This window comes from Acinonyx jubatus, chromosome F2, assembly GCF_027475565.1.
Source record: "Acinonyx jubatus isolate Ajub_Pintada_27869175 chromosome F2, VMU_Ajub_asm_v1.0, whole genome shotgun sequence".
In the NCBI taxonomy this organism is placed as follows: domain Eukaryota; kingdom Metazoa; phylum Chordata; class Mammalia; order Carnivora; family Felidae; genus Acinonyx; species Acinonyx jubatus.
In genome coordinates, this window is record NC_069394.1 from 11,322,028 (window position 1) to 11,340,423 (window position 18,396).

The window sequence follows — 18,396 nt, forward strand, 5'->3', positions numbered from 1 at the left end:
GTCCTCTACATTTCACAGTAAGATACAGTACGGAGAGTGCCGACTGTTCGTGCTCGGGTACGTGTAAGTTCAGAAAGGTGCATTTCCATGGAGCGTGCCCACTCTTCGTTGAAAGGGAGGCGGATGATCCTGGTTCCATTCTGATTAATCACCAGGATATGCATGTACATTGCAAAGACATTTGTCAGGCCACCTAAGATCTTTGTCCTTCTTTAACGAGACTCACAATTCTAACGGGGTAAATAAAACTTCACCACACGCGCTGCATGAAGCTGCCCGTCTGCCCCGCAGGCCACGGACCCTGCAGGTGGGAAGACAATGCAACGTGTAACTTCCTCACTTCTTGTTCTAGTCTAACAGGCAACCCGCTAAGCTGAACCTCCTCACCTGCCAAGTGAAACCAAACGCCGAGGACAAGAAGTCTTTTGACCTGATATCACGTGAGTCCTTTTTCTCTCCGGGTCGGTGTGTGTGGCTTCTGACATACATCTCCATCTCCGGGCGTGCAAACAGCAGCTTTCCCAGGCAGGGCCCCTGGCGCTCCCGCACGGGCACGTTGCTACATTGACACTGAGCCCACCCGCGGGGGGGGGGGGGGGAGGCATAACAGGGTCAGATCTGACCCCCAGTGGATTCATATCGAGATCTGTACATTAAACTAGACCAGTTCTTGACCATGAGCCCACAGTTTTATGCGCTTGGAGAGATTCTTCTAAGTGCATTCCTATTTCTCTCCTAGATCTGCTGAATCACAGTCTTTGCTGTGAAGCCCAGACATAAATATTTTTAAGAAGTCCCAGGTGATTCTGATGTGTACCTGTGGTTAAGAATCTCTGGCATGGGGCGCCTGGGTGGCTCGGTTGGTTAAGCGTCCAACTCTTGATCTCAGCTCAGGTCATGATCTCAGCTCAGGTCATGATCTCACGGTGCGTGAGATCGAGCCCTGAGTTGGACTGTGCACTGATGTGCTGACGGCACAGAGCCTGCTTGGGATTTTCTCTCCTCTGTCTCTCTGCCTCTCCCTTTGCTCTCACTCTCTCTCTGTCTCAAAATAAATAAACGTTAAAAAAAAAAAAAAACAGAAAAATCTCTGGCATAGACTTGGGAGTGCAGGTGTGCCCCTATAACCCTACAGCGGACCTGCCCAGAGTTTTGTCCCTGCAAAACAGGACTCTTAAAAATCATCTTGCTTCCAAGAAAAATTGCCTTCCAACCTCCCAAATGGACGACACTGCATCTTCATGGTTTGCAGAGAGTGGGGTAAGGTTGTTTTCCTCTAGACCAGCTCCCTGTGCTTAACCCTGGTCCCATGGTTGCACTGACGGACCCCCGTGGTCACTGAAGGGACACCTCTTTATAAGGGAAGAGGACAGTAGGACCGATAGTGACTCACCAGTATTATGAAATCCTACATATTAACCTTCAGTATTCTCCCTTCTCTCTAGAGCCCTGTGGGGCTGTCCACCAGCTCAAGTGCACAATCTGTGTGCACAGCACAGAAATACTTATCTGCCCCCTTGAAATCCTCTGATGGAGTTGTGTGAATAGAAGCCCCAAAACAGTTTCAACCCAAAAGGCTCAATCCGTCGTGAGACCCTTTAGATCCAAGCTGGATTATGCAGCATCTATTAAAGTTCAGAGTCCCCATGATTTTTAGGACCAAGAAATTTCTCAGACTATTGAGGAGAAAGAAATATGAACAGTGGGAGTTATGACCCCAAAAAGCCAAGAAATCCTAGACTTGAGAGCCTGTAGCTTATTAATAATAGTCATCCGTTACCGAACATCTGGTATGTGCCAGGGGCCTTAGAGACATTATGGCTGATCCTCACAAAAGCTCTATTAATCTCCTGTTTTATAGAAGAGAAAACTGAGGCTCAGAGACATTCAGTGATTTACCCAAGGTCACACAGAAGTAAAGCAAGATTTCTCAGCCAGGGTTCTTGGGCTCAACCACGCATGGCGTGTTCTTGGACAAACACATTCTCTGTCTCTCTCTCAAGGAGATACAGGGTGTGAGTACTTGACCTGCAAGGAGATACAGGGTGTGAGTACTTGACCTGGAGCAGTCACGAAGCAAGTGACTGGTTAGTACAGAAAGGTTAGTTGGACCTATGTTGAAGCAGTCTAGCAAATCCTGCATTTTAAGAAAGAGTGTCCATTGCATACGCCTGCCCAAACTATCCAGGTTAGGCTGTTCCCTCCTTACCAGGGTAGCAGCTTGAAGGTGCCTCTCGAGCAGGGTTGAAGCCCTACCTCCCTGAAGCCTGATTCAGCCAGGGAGCAACCTGGGTCAATGTATGCCTACTTGTAGGGGCTGCCCTGTGAGTTAGGGATCAGTGAAGAAAACGATTTTTTTTTTTAAAAAGAAACAGTAAAAGGCAAATTTAAAATGACAAGTAAAATATTGAACTGGCAGCCAGCAGTCTCCAGTTGACCAGCTGGTCACTGAAATCCACTTTGATCACATGGGATCTCTCCCCCTGCCCATTTTTCTTTTTCACAAAAAGTGCCCGATACCAGGTATTTGCAGTTATTTTATTGTATTACTCTTGCACTTCAGAAAAACAATACCGACAAAGTGAATTGTGTAACTGCTAAATCAAAATGGTGTAAAAACAAATTATACTAAGATTTTACTTTTATGGTGTTGTTTTTTTTTCTCCAGAAACTTTTTATAATTTACATTATACCTGCAGGTGTTCTGCTTTCTAAAGTCTGGCTCTTTTTCTGTTTTGTGTTGTAGATAATAGGACGTATCACTTCCAGGCAGAGGATGAGCAGGATTATGTAGCGTAAGTAGTTCTGATATAATGGCCCGGGGTCCTGAACCGAACAGGCACCTCTCTCCTGTACCACGTACCTTGAAGTCTCCTTTTTATTACCGAGAACCTCTCCTCGTGGCTCCGCACACTCGCGTCTCACCCGTGGCCCTCCACCTGTCACCCCGCTCTCTGTCCGGGAGCTCAGTGGACTCCCACGCTCCCTTCAGGATTCGGCTCAGGCCTCACCACTCAGGGGCTCTGTTCCTTCCGTCACCCCTGGGCCTGCTCACACTCCTTGATGAGCCTCGGGTTCGGTCTGAGCCCTTTACGGACTGAGAGCTCCCCAGGGCAAGGACCGTGCCTTACTCACCTTTAATCACATCGCCTGCACGTCACCCGGTGCTGAACCAGTCTGCCGGGTGCTTGGCTGTTACCTGAGGGGAGCAGGAGAGCCTGGCCCTGCGGGAACAGGACAGGCAGGTGGTTCCCGGGGGTGAGCGTGGCTCAGGAGCCTCGTGTCGTGGGGGGAACGGGCTTTGGTGTCACACGCCCCTGGGTTGGGCTCCTGCCTCACCTGACCCAGGGATGCAGCCTCGGCCAGGTCCCCACCCCCTTTCGTCATGTTCTCCCTGGTCCCAGGCTACCTCATTCCGTCTTCCTTCCTGTAGCCTGCCACCTGCCAGGGCTGAAAAAAGCAGTGTGGGGCCATTATATCCTCAGCTGCTTGGGAGAGAGGATGTTTGCGTTAAAGCTGGGAGTTAAACCTTTTGGTAGCATTCACATTTTCAAAGACCCGTCCCGTTGGAACACACAGTAAATGCTATTTTCCTTCCTTAGTGATTTCTGGAGAGCCACAGAATTCTGTTCACCCCCATTTCTCCTTACACTTACTCCTTTTCTCTCTCCCTCTGCCTTCCTTGCTCTCCTCCTCCTATGAAGAATTCCACTCTTTCCCCATTTCAGGAGAAATGATAAAGGATCAGAAAGAATAAAGAATGGGTCGAAAAGATGTACAGTTGGAAGAAACAGAGCAAAAAGGGGCGGGAGGGTGGGCGGGCACTGAGAGAGAAGGTAGGAGAGATTAAGGAAGAGGAGAAAAGTCTTTATCCCGTTCATTCATCTGAAGATTCACTGAATGCCAGCTCCAGGCCAAAAACTGTGTAAAGCACAGAGAATATAGCGCTAAGTTAGGCAGAGCCCCCTGCCCGAAGAAACTCGACCTCTGCTGGAAGAGAAGGGCGGTGTGCTGTGGCACACATGGGAGCACGCACCCCCTTGGGTTCTTGGGAGTGTGGCTCCGAGACAATGGCCTCCTAGGAGGAAAGCTGTGTGAACGGCTCATGAAGGTGCCAGAGGGTTATAGATACTCTGCGCTCCACATGCACGCTCCCCTGGCCTGGAAGCGATGGGAAGGAATAGAAAGGAAGCAAGGGATGTGGCTGATCATGGGGTTGGCTAGCTGAGAGCGGCTAGACGAGAAGTAACACCAGGAGAGGCCGGGAGGGAGGCCTTCCACCCTCAGACTCACGGAGGTCGTATTTATTGAGATCGCCCTGCACGTCGTGCGTGTCGGGCTCTGTTACTCCTCACAGCCCCGGGAGGCAGACACTGCTCTCCCTCCTTTGAAAACGAGGGCACTAAAAGGCAGCGCACCCATGGTCACAGTCCCAGTAGCCCAGGGGTCTTCTGGGCAAGTTGGGGAAGGGAGTCCTTCGGCCTACCGCAGGTGTCTCCTTGCCCGCAGTATAGGTGCTCACTGTGGGCGAGCGGGGGCTCGCCTACGGTATCGCTCATCTTTTCAGTCACAAGGTTGGCTTAATTGTGCCCGTTTTGCAGATGATTTAACAAATCAAGTGAGGTTAAGTGACTTGTTTAAGGGCTCAAAACAAAATGGTAGAAATGTGATTGCAATGCTGGCCCTGCTGGCCCGTGCAGTTTCCAGTTCACCACACTGTGTGATGAGAGGTCACTCAAAGGTGAGAGCGTCGAGGAATCCAGACCATCACGTTTGCCTTGACTTGGGTGGCATCGCTTGGTTTACTTCTGGGAACTTCATCCCCCTCCTTTATTAAGACATGGGACCAACAGTAGGTGCCTGGTTAAGGCCTTTGTTGGAAGGTAGCAGTGAAAGGTGGTGCGAGCAGGTGAGCATCGCTGGCTGTGACAGGTGTCACTGGTTCCTGCTGGAAAAGGTACAGCAGGCGGTCACATGTATGGGCACTCCTGACACGTGTGCCATTAAGAATTTCCTAGCCAGAATTCCAAAACCACCTTGGAATATTATTTCCCCTTCTCATGTTTCACTCTTTCCTCCTTTTTTCCCTTCTCCAAACCCCGAAATGGGAGATTTATGTGAGGCAGGGAACGCATCTGCTGCTTCTTTGTCCTCAAACCCAAGCCATTACTATTGTATTTTTTCTGTGACTTCCAGAGAATTCAGTCCCCAGTTTGGGCAAAGAGGTGTATAGGCTTCTTACCCGTGAGACCGAACGCCCTTCAGTGAAAGGCTTGCTGAGCCCATCGGGCAGGTGCCGCACTTGGCCTTCCCTGGGGCTGGAGGTGGCAGAAGGGGGCTTTGCTTTGAGTGACGAGGGAGGTAACGGTGGAGGGAGCATACACCCCCGGGCTTGGGTCCTCATTTACCTGCAAGCTGCATAGAAACAGTTTGGCTGCACCCTCGAGTTTCTTTCTCATGCAAAGTGTCCGGGGAAATTAAACGTAGAGCTGCATTCTCACCGAGGGAGGAGGTGGGCACCAGAGAAAGCAGCTCCCCGTCTGTTTCAAGTCAGGCTGAGGACTTCTGGTCCAGCCTTCGCCCCCTAGTGGCCGTTTGACCTTGAGCCTGATCAGCCCCTCAGTCTTCTTTCTTTCTTTCTTTTTTTTACAGATTGTTTATTGTTTGTTTGTTTGTTTAAATTCAAGTTAGTTAACAGACAGTGTAGTCTTGGCTTCAGGAGTAGAACACAGTGATTCATCTCCTACATGGGAAACCCAGTGCTTATCCCAACAAGTGCCCTCCGTAATGCCCATCACCCATCTAGCCCATGCCCCCCACCTCCCCTCCAGCAGCCCTCAGTTTGTTCTCTATATTTAACAGTCTCTTCTGGTTTTCCCCCCTCTCTGTTTTCATCTTATTTTGCCTTCCCTTTCCCTGTGTTCATCTGTTGAGTTTCTCAAATTCCACATATGAGTGAAATCCTATGATATCTGAATTTCTCTGATTGACTTATTTTGCTTAGCATAAAACACTGGTTCCCTCCACATTGCTGCAAATGGCAAGATTTCATTCTTTTAAGTTGCCGAGTAACATCCCCTTGTATGTATATATACACCACATCTTCCTCATCCATTCATCAGTCGATGGATATTTGGGCTCTTTCCATACTTTGGCTACTGTTGACAGCGCTGTTGTAAACATCGGGATGGGCGTGCCCTTCAAATCAGCGTTTTTGTATCCTTTGGGTAAATACCTAGTAGTGCCATTGCTGGGTCGTAGGGTGGTTCTCTTTTTAATTTTTTGAGGAACCTCCACACTGTTTTCCAGAGTGGCTGCACTGGTTTGCGTTCCCACCAGCAGTGCAAAAGGGTTCCTGTTTCTCCACATCCTCGCCAGCATCCGTTGTTGCCTGGGTTGTTCATTTTAGCCATTCTCACGGGTGTGACCCACCTCAGTCTTCTTGTCAGTAAAGACGGGGATCACAGACTTTGCTCAGAGGCTTTGAGACTCCAGATAAAATGTGTAAAGCTTCTGGTACAGCGCCAACATTATTAATCCTGTAAACTCAAAGCAACTTTAGAGTCTTAGAACACAACTGTGCATTATTTTCTGTCTTGCACTTTTTGGTATGCCTGTTACTTTACAATAATTTAAAAAGTTTATTTTTTTAATTGTCGGAAATAGCTGCTTTGGTTCTTGACCCTTTGAGACATAGTCTGTTCCACCAAATTTGAATTATCCTTCCAGAAAATGCATTGCTCTTAAAATACGTATTTTCTACTTGTCACTACCACCTCCTCTGTTTCTTTATTTGTCCTGATCTCTTGAGTGAGGAGGCACACGTGGTGTGACGAAGGAACACTGGGAAGGAGGGGGGTCAGCAGGCATGTCTCTGCTGGAGGACCTCGTGAGCCCCTAAACCTCTCCGGGCTTCTGCGTCCTCATCTCTAAGATATTGTCACCCTCAACGCAGAGGTTTGCTGGAGGACTACATCTCAGAAATCCTCAGTCCTCGGCACACAGTAGACACTGGCATTTCAGATAACCGGAACATCACGACGCTTAAGGAAAGCAAAACAGAGATTCTGCAGACACGGTGCAAACTCCAGTCACCCAGTGCCGCTGATTAACACGTTGTTGAGCCCAGTGTTTTGCATTGTTTTTCAGAAAACAATTTCTAGTCTTTAACTTGAAACTAAACGATAGAGAAAATGTCCTTTAATTTAAAAGGTATTGGGGGCACCTAGGCAGCTCAGTCGGTTGAGTGTCCAACTCTTGATTTCAGCTCCGGTCATGATCCCGGGGTCATGGGATTGAGCTCCACAGCAGTTTCCACGCTGAGTGTGGAGCCTGCCTGGGATTCTGTCTCTCTTTATCTCTCTGTCTCTGCCCCTCTCCCCCGCTTTTGCTCGCTCTCTCTCTAAAAAAATAAAATGAAAATCAATTAATTTCAGGGGTGCCTGGGTCTCTCAATCGGTTGAGCATCTGACTTAGGCTTAGGTCATGATCTCACAGTTTGTGGATTTGAACTCTGAGTTGGGCTCTCTGCTGTCAGCGCGGAGCCTGCTTCGGATCCTCTGTCCCCCTCTGTCTGTCCTTCCCAGATCATGCTTTCCTTCTCTCTCTCAAAAATAAATAATAAACATTAAAAAAAATCAATTTCTAAGTTTCCTCCCCGACAGTGGACTTCCAGAGCACAGGTGCCTTTTGCAAAACTCTTTCTTGCCTCGTGTCCACTTGTCACCAGTTCTTTCTCATCCTCGCATTAGGTTGGCCCCACACAGGGCCCTCTTCATTCTGTCCAGATGGAAACGCACGTGCTGTGTCGTCCGTGCAAGCCCTCCGTTGTGTTGATCTTACATTTCATCCACTCCTCTTGTGTCTCTCGGTTTCTCCAGCATGTTGCTTTGCGTTCTCTTAACTTTCTCTTCCCTTTGGGTTTAATTTCTTTCATTTTTCCTCACTGTATTGCTGTGGGGGGTGGGCGGATTCTCTTTTGGAAGCTCTTGACGGAAATAAATTTTTTCCAGTGGAAGGAGGAGACGGCGGCCACACTCTTAAGTCTCCTTCCTCTTTCTTTCGACAACAGATGGATCTCCGTATTGACAAATAGCAAAGAAGAGGCCCTGACCATGGCCTTCCGTGGAGAGCAGAGCACGGGAGAGAACAGCCTGGAAGACCTGACGAAAGCCATCATTGAGGACGTCCAGCGGCTCCCTGGGAATGACGTCTGCTGCGATTGTGGCTCGTCAGGTATTTGCCCCCAAACTTGAGCCGGCTTGTTACACAGTCTTTCTCCCCCTGTAGAATAAAAATGAGCTCGTTATTTAAGTCCTTGTCTCCTCATGGGCACAGACACACGCCCACCATGTATTTCCAACTTGAATGGTCCCAATTCTGAGCCGCTTTGATGCATGCCATTTGCTTAGCTTGGAAAACTCCCACCTGCTCTCCCCAAATGGTCACCTGCCCAAATGCTACTGGTTAAATGAGCACTGTGGAACTATGGAGAGAGCACCAGACATGGAGTCCATCATCCTGGTTTTGAATCGCCAGCCTGCCACTTAACAGTGTGGACATCCTCATGCCGAGTGCCTTTACTGTTCTGATCTTCAGTTTCCTCGTCCCAAGATGGGACAGTAAACCTCAGTTGTTATGAGGACTTAATGAAATCGTCCGACACATTATACCTGTCTTTCCTTCCTTTCTGCGCTCCGGGGAACCTCCCTAACCTCTATGTCACATGGGTGTCACCTTCCTCCAAACTTCTGTTTTCAAGGACCATCTATATTCTGTAGGTATTGACGGTAGCTGACATGACTTCAGTGCTAACATTGTGATAAGGACTCTGCTGGTTGTGTTTTAGCTTATATTCTCTTGCTGAATGCTCACAGCTGCTCTGTGAGCAGGATACTAGCATCATCACCGTCTTACAGATGGGAACACGAGGGGACTCCAAGAAGTTAAGTGACCTACCTCCCAGGCTCGCCCATCTAGTAGGGATCAGAACATGGTTGCAAACGTGTGATACGCCCAAGCGTATGATACGCTTTCTCATTGTTTTCCATATGAAAATGGCCTCTACACAACACACCATGAGCACCTCAGAGACCAGTCTCCCAGTTTCTGTTGTGTTCATGTGCATGTGTGACAGTGACTCACGCTGTGTGTGCGAGGATATGGCAGAGGAGTCATAAGTACCCGGGTACTGACCACTCAGAAGGAAGCTTACCACAGAGCACGAACCCTGTAAGTTTTAGTAACATGGAAATCCGTATTCCCCCTGTTGTGGGGCCCTTGAGGATCATAGGAACAGCTGAGGTCTGTGAAAGCAGCCTCTGACATTCAGTATTTACGGTCGTCTTATCACCAGGAGGATGGGTTAATGCGTGTCGTAACTGGGAGGTTAACCACACCTGTGGAACCGCGTCCGTCACTGGCGAGGATGACGCGGGTGGTGCGGGAGTGCCTCTCCCCAGGATGTTTCGTGTGCCTCACAGGACAAGGCTTCCTCACATTTTCACGAGAATAAAGAACTTAATTTTTTTTTCAATTTAGGGTTGAAAGAAAATTCTTTAGAATGTCTCTTAGCCGTTTTGCTCTCTGACAGGCTGGTAAGCTTCATGTTAGCCCCTAGGCTAAACCACAAGCATCCATTTCTTCCCTTTAAATCTTTCCCTTTTAACTCTTCACAAGTTTCACTACTCTTACTCTAGCTTCCTTTGTAGTTGGCACACTAAAAGTAGGTATCATGTTTGTTTCATTGTCTTCAAAATGTTCTTTCCACACAGAACCCACCTGGCTTTCAACAAACTTGGGCATTTTGACCTGTATAGAATGTTCCGGCATCCATAGGGAAATGGGGGTTCATATTTCCCGCATTCAGTCTTTGGAACTAGACAAATTAGGAACTTCTGAACTCTTGGTAAGTAGTGACCTGTGCCTGGAAATATATATTGCCGTAAATATATTTAATACGTGGCTTTGGAGGTTTTTTTTGTTTCTGCCGAGTACAGAGAATTCCAGTTCCTGCATTTAGTGAATTTGCGTGGATATTTAAAATGTAAATCTTGTGGTATGTAACGTTGACTGTTTCTGTTTCCTTTTTGAAGAACTGGTGAATCATGCATTTCTATAATTACTTCAACTAAACTGACTCTTTTTTTCTGGGATGGGCTTTTTTCAAAGCTGCCTTCTTTCAGAATTAGTTTTTATATGATTCACTCACTAGAAGAGCAGTAAAGGGAATTAGGTGTTAAACTCACATGATCACTTTACCCAGTGGCCTGTGTGAATAAAAATAAAGACTAAAGAGTCTTTCTGTTTTTACTGCTCATAAGCTTGTGTAAGTCCCCATGAAGTGAGAGTGGCCTGTTAGCTACAGCCATAAAGCCCATCGCTCCTTAACCCCGAACTTGTTCAGCTAGTGAGGAGAAATAGGGTGCGAAGGGACGGTGCTGAGATTCATTACGTGGAATGAATCTGTCCTTCCCATCACGAGTCACCCAGATCAGGAGCCCTCATTGGGTCCAGGCTCTGCTGGTCCCTGCAGTAAGTACACCAAGTAAAGGAAGGGAGGCCCGCTTGGGGTCTCCCATAATGCCTTCTGGTCAGAAGCCCTGTCTTGCATGATTTGAACACGGCTGCACTGTGAGGGAGTCTTTTTACTAAGGGTAAAGGTGCTTGAAGCAAAACAGGGCCCTTCGTACAGAATGCTCTTGGACAGAACCTGAGGGAGCCTGGGGCTCAAAAATCTGAAAGCCTAGCTTATCACTAGCCTTGTCTGGAGAAAAGGACCCAGAAGTCGAGGCACTTAGCCACCCAGCCAGCAGCATTTGCTTTCTGAGCATCCGCTAAGCAATGGCGGTACGTCTGTGTTGTGTGAGCCCCTGATTGAGGAAGTATCATACTAATGCTCAGCTTCCTGACTCACTTCAGGATTAGAGAAGAAAGGCTCCGATCTAATACTTGACACATTCTTCTTTAGTGTGGAAGTGGTGTCACTCCCGCCTTAAGGTAGTTAAACCAGTTGACAACCAGAAACAGGGAGAGTCCAAGTCTGAAATACTTGCCAGGTGATAAGCCCAAGATTTTCCCCCCAGAGAGCTGATAGCATGAGTGTTTCTTAAGCTATACGTTGTCCCCCGAATTATCCAAACGACCAAAAGACCTTCAGGACAAATTCTCCTGGAAGGGTCTTGAGCCCAGAAGCGAAATGCTTCCTGCAGCATCCTGATGTGTACCCCAAATGTAAAGGAGAATCCCACATCCTTCTCTGTCCAGTAAGAATAAATCTGCTCAACCTAAAATTGCGGTGTGATCGAGCTTGAAAAATTATTGCTGTCATTTAACCTAGATTCGTATGTGGAACCTGCTGTCCAATCTCAGTGTGTGTGTGTGTGTGTGTGTGTGTGTGTGTGTGTGTGTGACCACATCCTATTCTATTCTAGCATTTATCATGTTGTATTTGTAAAAATTACTGGTTTTCTTATTAATGACCCTTGTAGTCTTTTGGCTCTTGCAGAAAGGAACATGGTTTATCCATCTCTTTATTTTCAGTGCCCTAAAGTTCCATACTTGCACATAGTAGGTGCTCATTGAGTATTTGCTGACCAGATGGATGGATGGTTTGTATTCTGAGTCAGTGAGGGAAAAGATATGTATTTAGAAATCTCAAAAGTAATAATAGGAAACTCTTAAGCTAGTGTAAAGAGTGACTGTATTGTGTTTTGTATGTTACAGCTGGCCAAGAATGTAGGAAACAATAGTTTTAATGATATTATGGAAGCAAATTTACCCAGCCCCTCACCAAAACCCACCCCTTCAAGTGATATGTAAGTACTTCTAATAGACTGAATTCTTTACTATTCTGTAATTGTTCTTCTGCCCTCCCAAGAATCGTCTTAAAGGTTATAGTATTTTTTTCCCCACAGGAAATCCCATTATGAGGAAAGCTCAGAGCACAGAAAAGTATTGTGGAGTGAGTGCATTTCTGGAGTGCTGGAGTGCACAGATTATGTTCCCTGGCCCCTTCCCCTAGGTAGTTGCAGCCGCTCTGTGGAGAAAGTGTCTTCATGTCAACAGTTCATTCCAAATCATGGCCTGTTGTGAAAACATTAACACGTATTTATTTTTGAGAGACAGAGCATGAGTGGGGGAGGGGCAGAGAGAGAGGGAGACACAGAATCCGAAGCAGGCTCCAGGCTCTGAGCTGTCAGCGCAGATCCTGACCCAGGGCTTGAACTCACAAACCGCAAGATCATGACCTGGGCCAAAGTCGGACGCTTAACCGACTGAGCCACCCAGGCTCCCCACGGCCGTCTTATCTTAAAAGGACTTTGACCTGAGGGTAAAGAACACCCATGAAAGTCAGATCTTGGTTACCAAGCAGAATCTACCAAAGTCTGCCGTCAGCCAGCTCGCCCCTCACTGCCGACCAGAATGAAAGGAAGGGGCATCACCTCGCTTTTAAACAGTGATGGCTGTGGCTGTGAGATGGGGCGGTAGCAGGCTCCACACACGGAGAGGCTTTTTGTGAGCAAGAACTCTTAAAAGTCCGGGGAGTTGGAGCTCTCTCAGAAAGAAGAAAGCGTCTTGTAGGTGCTGTGCATTCTTTCATTCAAAGGACGCCAATGAGTTATTCTCCCCGTTTTCAGGTGAAAAAAAAGCAAAGCTCATGAAGATTTAGTAGTCTGCCCCCAGGTCGTGCAACTGATGTGCTATAGAACTAGGATTTGAACCCAAAATCCATCTACTGCTTTTTTTTATTAAGTGGCTCATGTAACTAGGAAAGTCACAGGGTGAGTTCAGGTATGGTTGGTTCCAGGATGTCAAACAGTATCCTCTGGACCCTAGCTGGCTTGCCTGATTCTCCCCTCCCTTACTCTGAGCAGACTTCCATTCGGCCTTTCTGCAAATGGGGCCACTTAGGTCAGATAGCCCTGCAGCTGGGAGGTGGGCTCAGTCCCAGAGCTTGGGACAGACCTTAAAAGCAGAGAAAGGATGAGTCCTCAAGAAGGAAATGCACACGCCCACTCAGACTTCGGGTGTGTTACCCCTGACAGTCTTCTGTTCACAACTGCACCTGCAGGAAAGACAAGCCATCTTTATTGGTCTTTATTCTGGCACTCAGTGCTTGGCCTGGGGGTGACCGTAAGGAGGGCCTTAGTGAGCCTCCATGTTCTTAACTGTTCACATAAGGAGTTGTGTCAGAAGAGTATGATTTTTTCATTGAAGCTCTGGAAACTTCACTGGTCTTTTAGAATCGTTCTTTTAAAATTTCTGTTTTCTTTGTACAATTAGGTGTATCTGATTTTAAGTAGTAAAGAGCAGATTTCTCTAGCTGTTGTCGAGGTGGAAAAAAATCCACTGTGATCTTCGTGCCCATGAATTTTGTAACTATAGATTGCCTGCACAAACACTAGTAACTATATATCAGTTTCTTCATTCTGTGATGGGATAATGGGATAAGTTGGTCTGAAACCTGGTTGGTTTAAATGCTAAAAAGGGGTATTGGGGAGTATATTTCACTTAAAGAGAACTGTTTTTCAGAAAAATGTAGAGTTTTCTTAGCTCGTAGAAAATAAAAAATGTTTATATGTTGCTTTGCTCTACTTTAGGACTGTACGGAAAGAATATATCACTGCAAAGTATGTAGATCATAGGTTTTCAAGGAAGGCCTGTTCGTCTTCATCAGCTAAACTGAATGAATTGCTCGAGGCCATCAAATCTCGGGATTTACTTGCACTAATTCAAGTCTATGCAGAGGGAGTAGAGCTAATGGAACCACTGCTGGAACACGGACAGGTAAGGCTCCACTAAAATCGTAAGATGAAAGGGAAGGTAGAAAATGACTTTAAAAGCTAACTCCTTTTATTAGAACCCTGCAGAGTGAGATTCTGATACATCGAGTGACCATGTCTAAGTCAGGACAATTTGAGAGTGGAAGGGCGCTATTAATAATTACTTCAGGGTGACTGATGTGAACAAAGCTGCTGTAGGCAAAGTAGGACATGCGATCACCTTACTTATACTCATCGTGTCCTTTTCAGGAGCTTGGGGAGACAGCCCTACATCTTGCAGTCCGAACTGCAGACCAGACCTCTCTCCATTTGGTTGACTTCCTTGTGCAAAACTGGTATGCTTTTTGTTTTCTCTGAATATGCCTTATCGTTCACACCAACCAGTCTTCTCAGTGGCCCAGATCAGATATGGACAAGCATTCAGTAAAGGCTTTGCAGGCCATGAGGTCTCTGTCGCAGCTATTCAACTCTACCTAGTGTGAGAACAGTCATAGAGTATGTGTAAATGAGTGAGCATGGCCATGTCCCAATAAAGCTTTATTTATAAAAACAAATGGAGGGCCAGATATGGCCAACAGTAGGCTATAGTTTGCCAACCCTCGGCCTAGAAAGATGTAAAATCCTGTCTCTGTCCAAAACCTGCTGCATTAGGAAAGGTTGAAAGAGGGAAGACTTAACAACACAGGTCAACAGGATCTGTGAGTTTTCGTTGTTCATAAGTTCATTAAAAAACTACAGTGTGGGGGGCACCTGTTTGGCTGAATTGGTTAAGTGTCCAACTCTTCATCTCAGCTCAGGTCATGATCTCACTGTTCATGGGACCAAGCCCCATGTTAGGCTCTGCGTTGACAGCACGGGGCCTGCTTAGAATTCTCTCTCTACTTCTGCCCTTCTTCCATTCATTCGCGCTCTCTCTCTCTCTCTCTCTCTCTCTCAATAAATAAACATTTTTTAAAAAGTGCTACAGGGGCGCCTGGGTGGCTCAGTCAGTTGAGCATCCAACTTCAGCTGGGGGTTATGATCTCACAGTTCGTGGGTTTGAGCCCCATGTTGGGCTCTGTGCAGACAGCTTGCTCAGAGCCCGGAGCCTGCTTTGGATTCTGTGTCTCCTTCTCTCTCTGCCCCTCCCCAACTCGCGCACCGTCTCACTCTGTCTCTCAAAAATAAATAAATGTAAAAAAAAAAAATTTTTTTTTTTAAATGCTACCACGTGTGTATCTGACTCAATAGCTAATTCACATTTGGGACATGCTCATGGGAGTATAATATTGAACACAGGCAGTTTGGACTTGCTGTATTCTTTAGTGGGTGGTTCTGTAAGCCACGGGATACAAGGAGGAACTAAGCTCGTCCAGAGGCGAGTGGTCAAAATAGCGAGGGGATTTGAACTCACATATGAAGAATGGTGCCTGGACACGAGCCCCGTTGTGTATGTAAATGCCCACACCTCTTCCTCAAATGTAGGACGGTGTAGTCTTTTAAGAGCCTTGGCTCTGGGACAGACTGCCTTTTTTCAGATCCCTGCTTGTCACCCCCATGCCTCGACAGTCTTGAGAGCAAGCTCTTCATCCTGTCTGTGCCCCAGCATTTTCATGTGTGAAACCAAGGTGGTGATGGCCTGCCCCGCTGGGTGGTGGTGGAGAGTTAGTGAAGGAAGGTGCGGAAAAGCTGAGAGGCAGCACCTGTCCCACAGGAGGCACTAAAGACACGCTGCTGTTCCTGTCATGTGGCTTAGACATGTGGGTGTGATGGTAGCGACATCGTGGTGTTTCCTGGGCTTACGAGTAGGTCTCCAACTTGACTCGGCTGTTAGCACCGAGAGAAGTGGTTAATCTGTGGCTTCGAATGCTATTATTTATGTCGCATTTAAGTTATATTTGAAATTAGACTCTTTCCCGATAATACTTCATTTTTCAGTGGGAACCTGGATAAGCAGACAGCCCTGGGCAACACGGCTCTACACTACTGCAGTATGTATGGTAAACCCGAGTGTTTGAAGCTTCTTCTGAGGAGCAAGCCCACCGTGAGTGTCGGTAAGAGTGTGACCAAGCGTCTCCGTAACCAGTCCCAGCGTCCGGCCGGCTAAACCGAGACTCGCGTGTTACCTTGTAATTTGATTATTGTCCGTGGCCTCTTCAAGATACACCTTAGGTAATTATGCACGTGCCTTTGCCCCCCGTTTCAGTGAACCAGGCTGGGGAGACTGCCCTGGACATAGCAAAGAGGTTGAAAGCCACCCAGTGTGAAGATCTGGTAAGCCGAACGGAGCTGGGGGCGGGGGGCTGGGGGGGGTTGGGGGTGGGGGGCGGGGCCGGGGGGTGCGGCGTCCATCAGACAGCAGCCGCCTGGAAGTGTCATTCTCAGAGCCTGGGGACGAAATAGATCGTCTTTGTGAACATTGGCTGAAGACATTCAGACGAGCACTATGGCTACATTTGAAAAAGTGGTCAAATGATAAATTTGTCACCCCCATCTGTCTTTTCAGTGCAGTTAGGGACACAGGAGCTAAAAGGCATTTGAGAGGTATTGTTACCAGACAGGCTTGTGGCTTGAGGTCCCGCTTTTTATATGCCAGACCGCTAGGCGTTGTCCGCAGCTCAGTAGTAAAGAATTCCTCAGCAGCCAAAGAATTCCAAAAATTGGGCAAGTAAAGTTCAGCGTATAATGGTTTTCAAAAGGTGAAATGCATGGCTTGCCCCACCGGCCCCACCCTTTCTGATCCCGGTGGTTTTTGCTCCTCCCCCTGGGCCTTAACGTAGGGTGATTCTCTCGCCCACGGGGAAGGACGACACGGGAAGGGTAAGTTCCATCCCCGTGCTTTCTGCCAAGTGTGGACTCCAGGCCAGCCGCTCTGTGTTTGTATTCTCTTGAGAAACCTTGGAGAAGGCTATAGCTCTCCCTGCCCCCATTTTACGGATAAGAAAAGTGGGCCACGATTGAACCAGGATGTCTGACATGAAAGGCCTGCCTCACACTTCACTAACTCTGATGTTGCCTTCCAGCCAGGAATTTGCACTCGTGAGGCTCATTATAATATTTGAGAAAGCTTTTAATTTCAGAGAGAAGTTCCGTTATCAAAATAAGAAAGGCTCTGCCTATAATCCGTGGCAACTCCTCTTAGGCCATCCCGCAGTAGCCCGGCCTGTAAAGTCAGAGTTTTGCCCCTTTAAGCAGCGACTGGTGATTAATTTGAAGACAGGAATAAGGTGGGATTTGCTCCGTGGTCACGTCACAACGGGATGTTTGACCTTTACGTTCCCGTGGTTACACCTGCTGTTACTTTCAGCTGTCCCAGGCTAAATCTGGGAAGTTCAACCCACACGTCCACGTGGAATATGAGTGGAACCTGCGTCAGGAGGAGATGGATGAGAGTGACGACGACCTGGATGACAAAGTGAGTGCCAGCAGTGCCACCCGGATCCCTGCTGCCGCTCCCAGGTTTTCTGCACCACACGGGCGAGACCCCTTCCCGAGACTGTCTGGTCTTGTGACCTGAGGCCAGCGTCTTGGCTTACTCTCCGATCCTTGCTGGGTGCCACAACTGTGTCAGTCAGGACTCCTCAAAAACCAGGCCCAGTAGGATGTGGTTGAAGGGAGAGGGAGAGAGAATGGAATTTATTTTTAGGAATTGACTCACATGATTGTGGGAGCCGGCTAGTTCACAATGTATAGGGCAGGCGGGCAGGCCGGAGATCCCAGCAGGATTCGATGGTGTGGTCTTAAGTGCAGATGTCCCCATCTCTTCCCAAAAGCCCTTCAACTTACTGGATGAGGCCCACCACATTATGGAGGGTAGTCCCTTTTACTCAAACTGTAATTCAAATGTTAATCTCATCTAAAGAAAATCCCTTCGCTGCAGCATCTAGACTGGTGTTCAACCAGACACCTGGGTACCATAGCCCAGCCGAGTGGACACATAAAATTAGCCATCAAAACAGCTAATTAGTACATAAAAAGGTGTTACGTATTGAGGACTTAAGTATGAACTAGGCCGTGGGAACCACGTTGCCTGTGCTACTTCACGTCGTTGTTACCAAAAGCCCACTACAATATTGTTATGGCCCCCATTCTACAGAACGGAGAACTGACCCGGAGATTTTGCCGCCTAAGGTCTCAAAGCTTGTACATACCGTCTCGGGACTACACCCGGTTCTGACTCTCAGAGATCCTAGCTGCCTCTGAAGGTTCGTTCATGCAGTTTTCATCAGCTCTGCATTGAGCATTTCCTCTTTCCTGGGCAGCATTTAAGGAGTGGTCACACAAAGATGTCCTAAAGACATTCTTCACTTTGAGGAGAGATAAATTGTAACGGATGACCGTTACAATGAGAGCTTGGGGGAAATCCCTGAGATGTGTTCAGAGGACGTAGCAACCGCCTCAGCTTGGCAAGTGGTGAAGACCCTACCAAGGAAGAAGCACTGGAGACGGGTTTCTGAGAGTAGGGAGGAGCTTGCCAAGCAAAGAAGTGGGGAGGGACACATCTTTCCAGGGAGGGAGAGCAGCACGTGCAAAGGCCAAGGGGTCCTGGTAGAGCTGGAAGTCTGGGGAAGGGTCGGAAGCCCAGTGTGTAAGGCGCCTTGGAGTAGGTTTGGGGGGAGAGGGGTCTGGTGGC

General features: G+C 47.7%; 1 protein-coding gene across 5 annotated transcripts in view; it reads left to right on the plus strand.

The window, feature by feature from the left end:
- ASAP1 (ArfGAP with SH3 domain, ankyrin repeat and PH domain 1) overlaps positions 1-18,396 on the plus strand; it is a 340,823-nt gene that overhangs the window by 288,433 nt on the left and 33,994 nt on the right. For all 5 annotated transcript variants that reach the window (XM_053208331.1, XM_053208336.1, XM_053208335.1 and 2 more), the window contains 10 exons: positions 353-440; positions 2,747-2,795; positions 8,072-8,235; positions 9,774-9,907; positions 11,725-11,816; positions 13,602-13,788; positions 14,034-14,119; positions 15,702-15,817; positions 15,970-16,037; positions 17,071-17,178. In XM_053208331.1, coding sequence (XP_053064306.1) covers positions 353-440; positions 2,747-2,795; positions 8,072-8,235; positions 9,774-9,907; positions 11,725-11,816; positions 13,602-13,788; positions 14,034-14,119; positions 15,702-15,817; positions 15,970-16,037; positions 17,071-17,178 — 1,092 coding nt within the window. The remainder of the gene's footprint in view (positions 1-352; positions 441-2,746; positions 2,796-8,071; positions 8,236-9,773; positions 9,908-11,724; positions 11,817-13,601; positions 13,789-14,033; positions 14,120-15,701; positions 15,818-15,969; positions 16,038-17,070; positions 17,179-18,396) is intronic.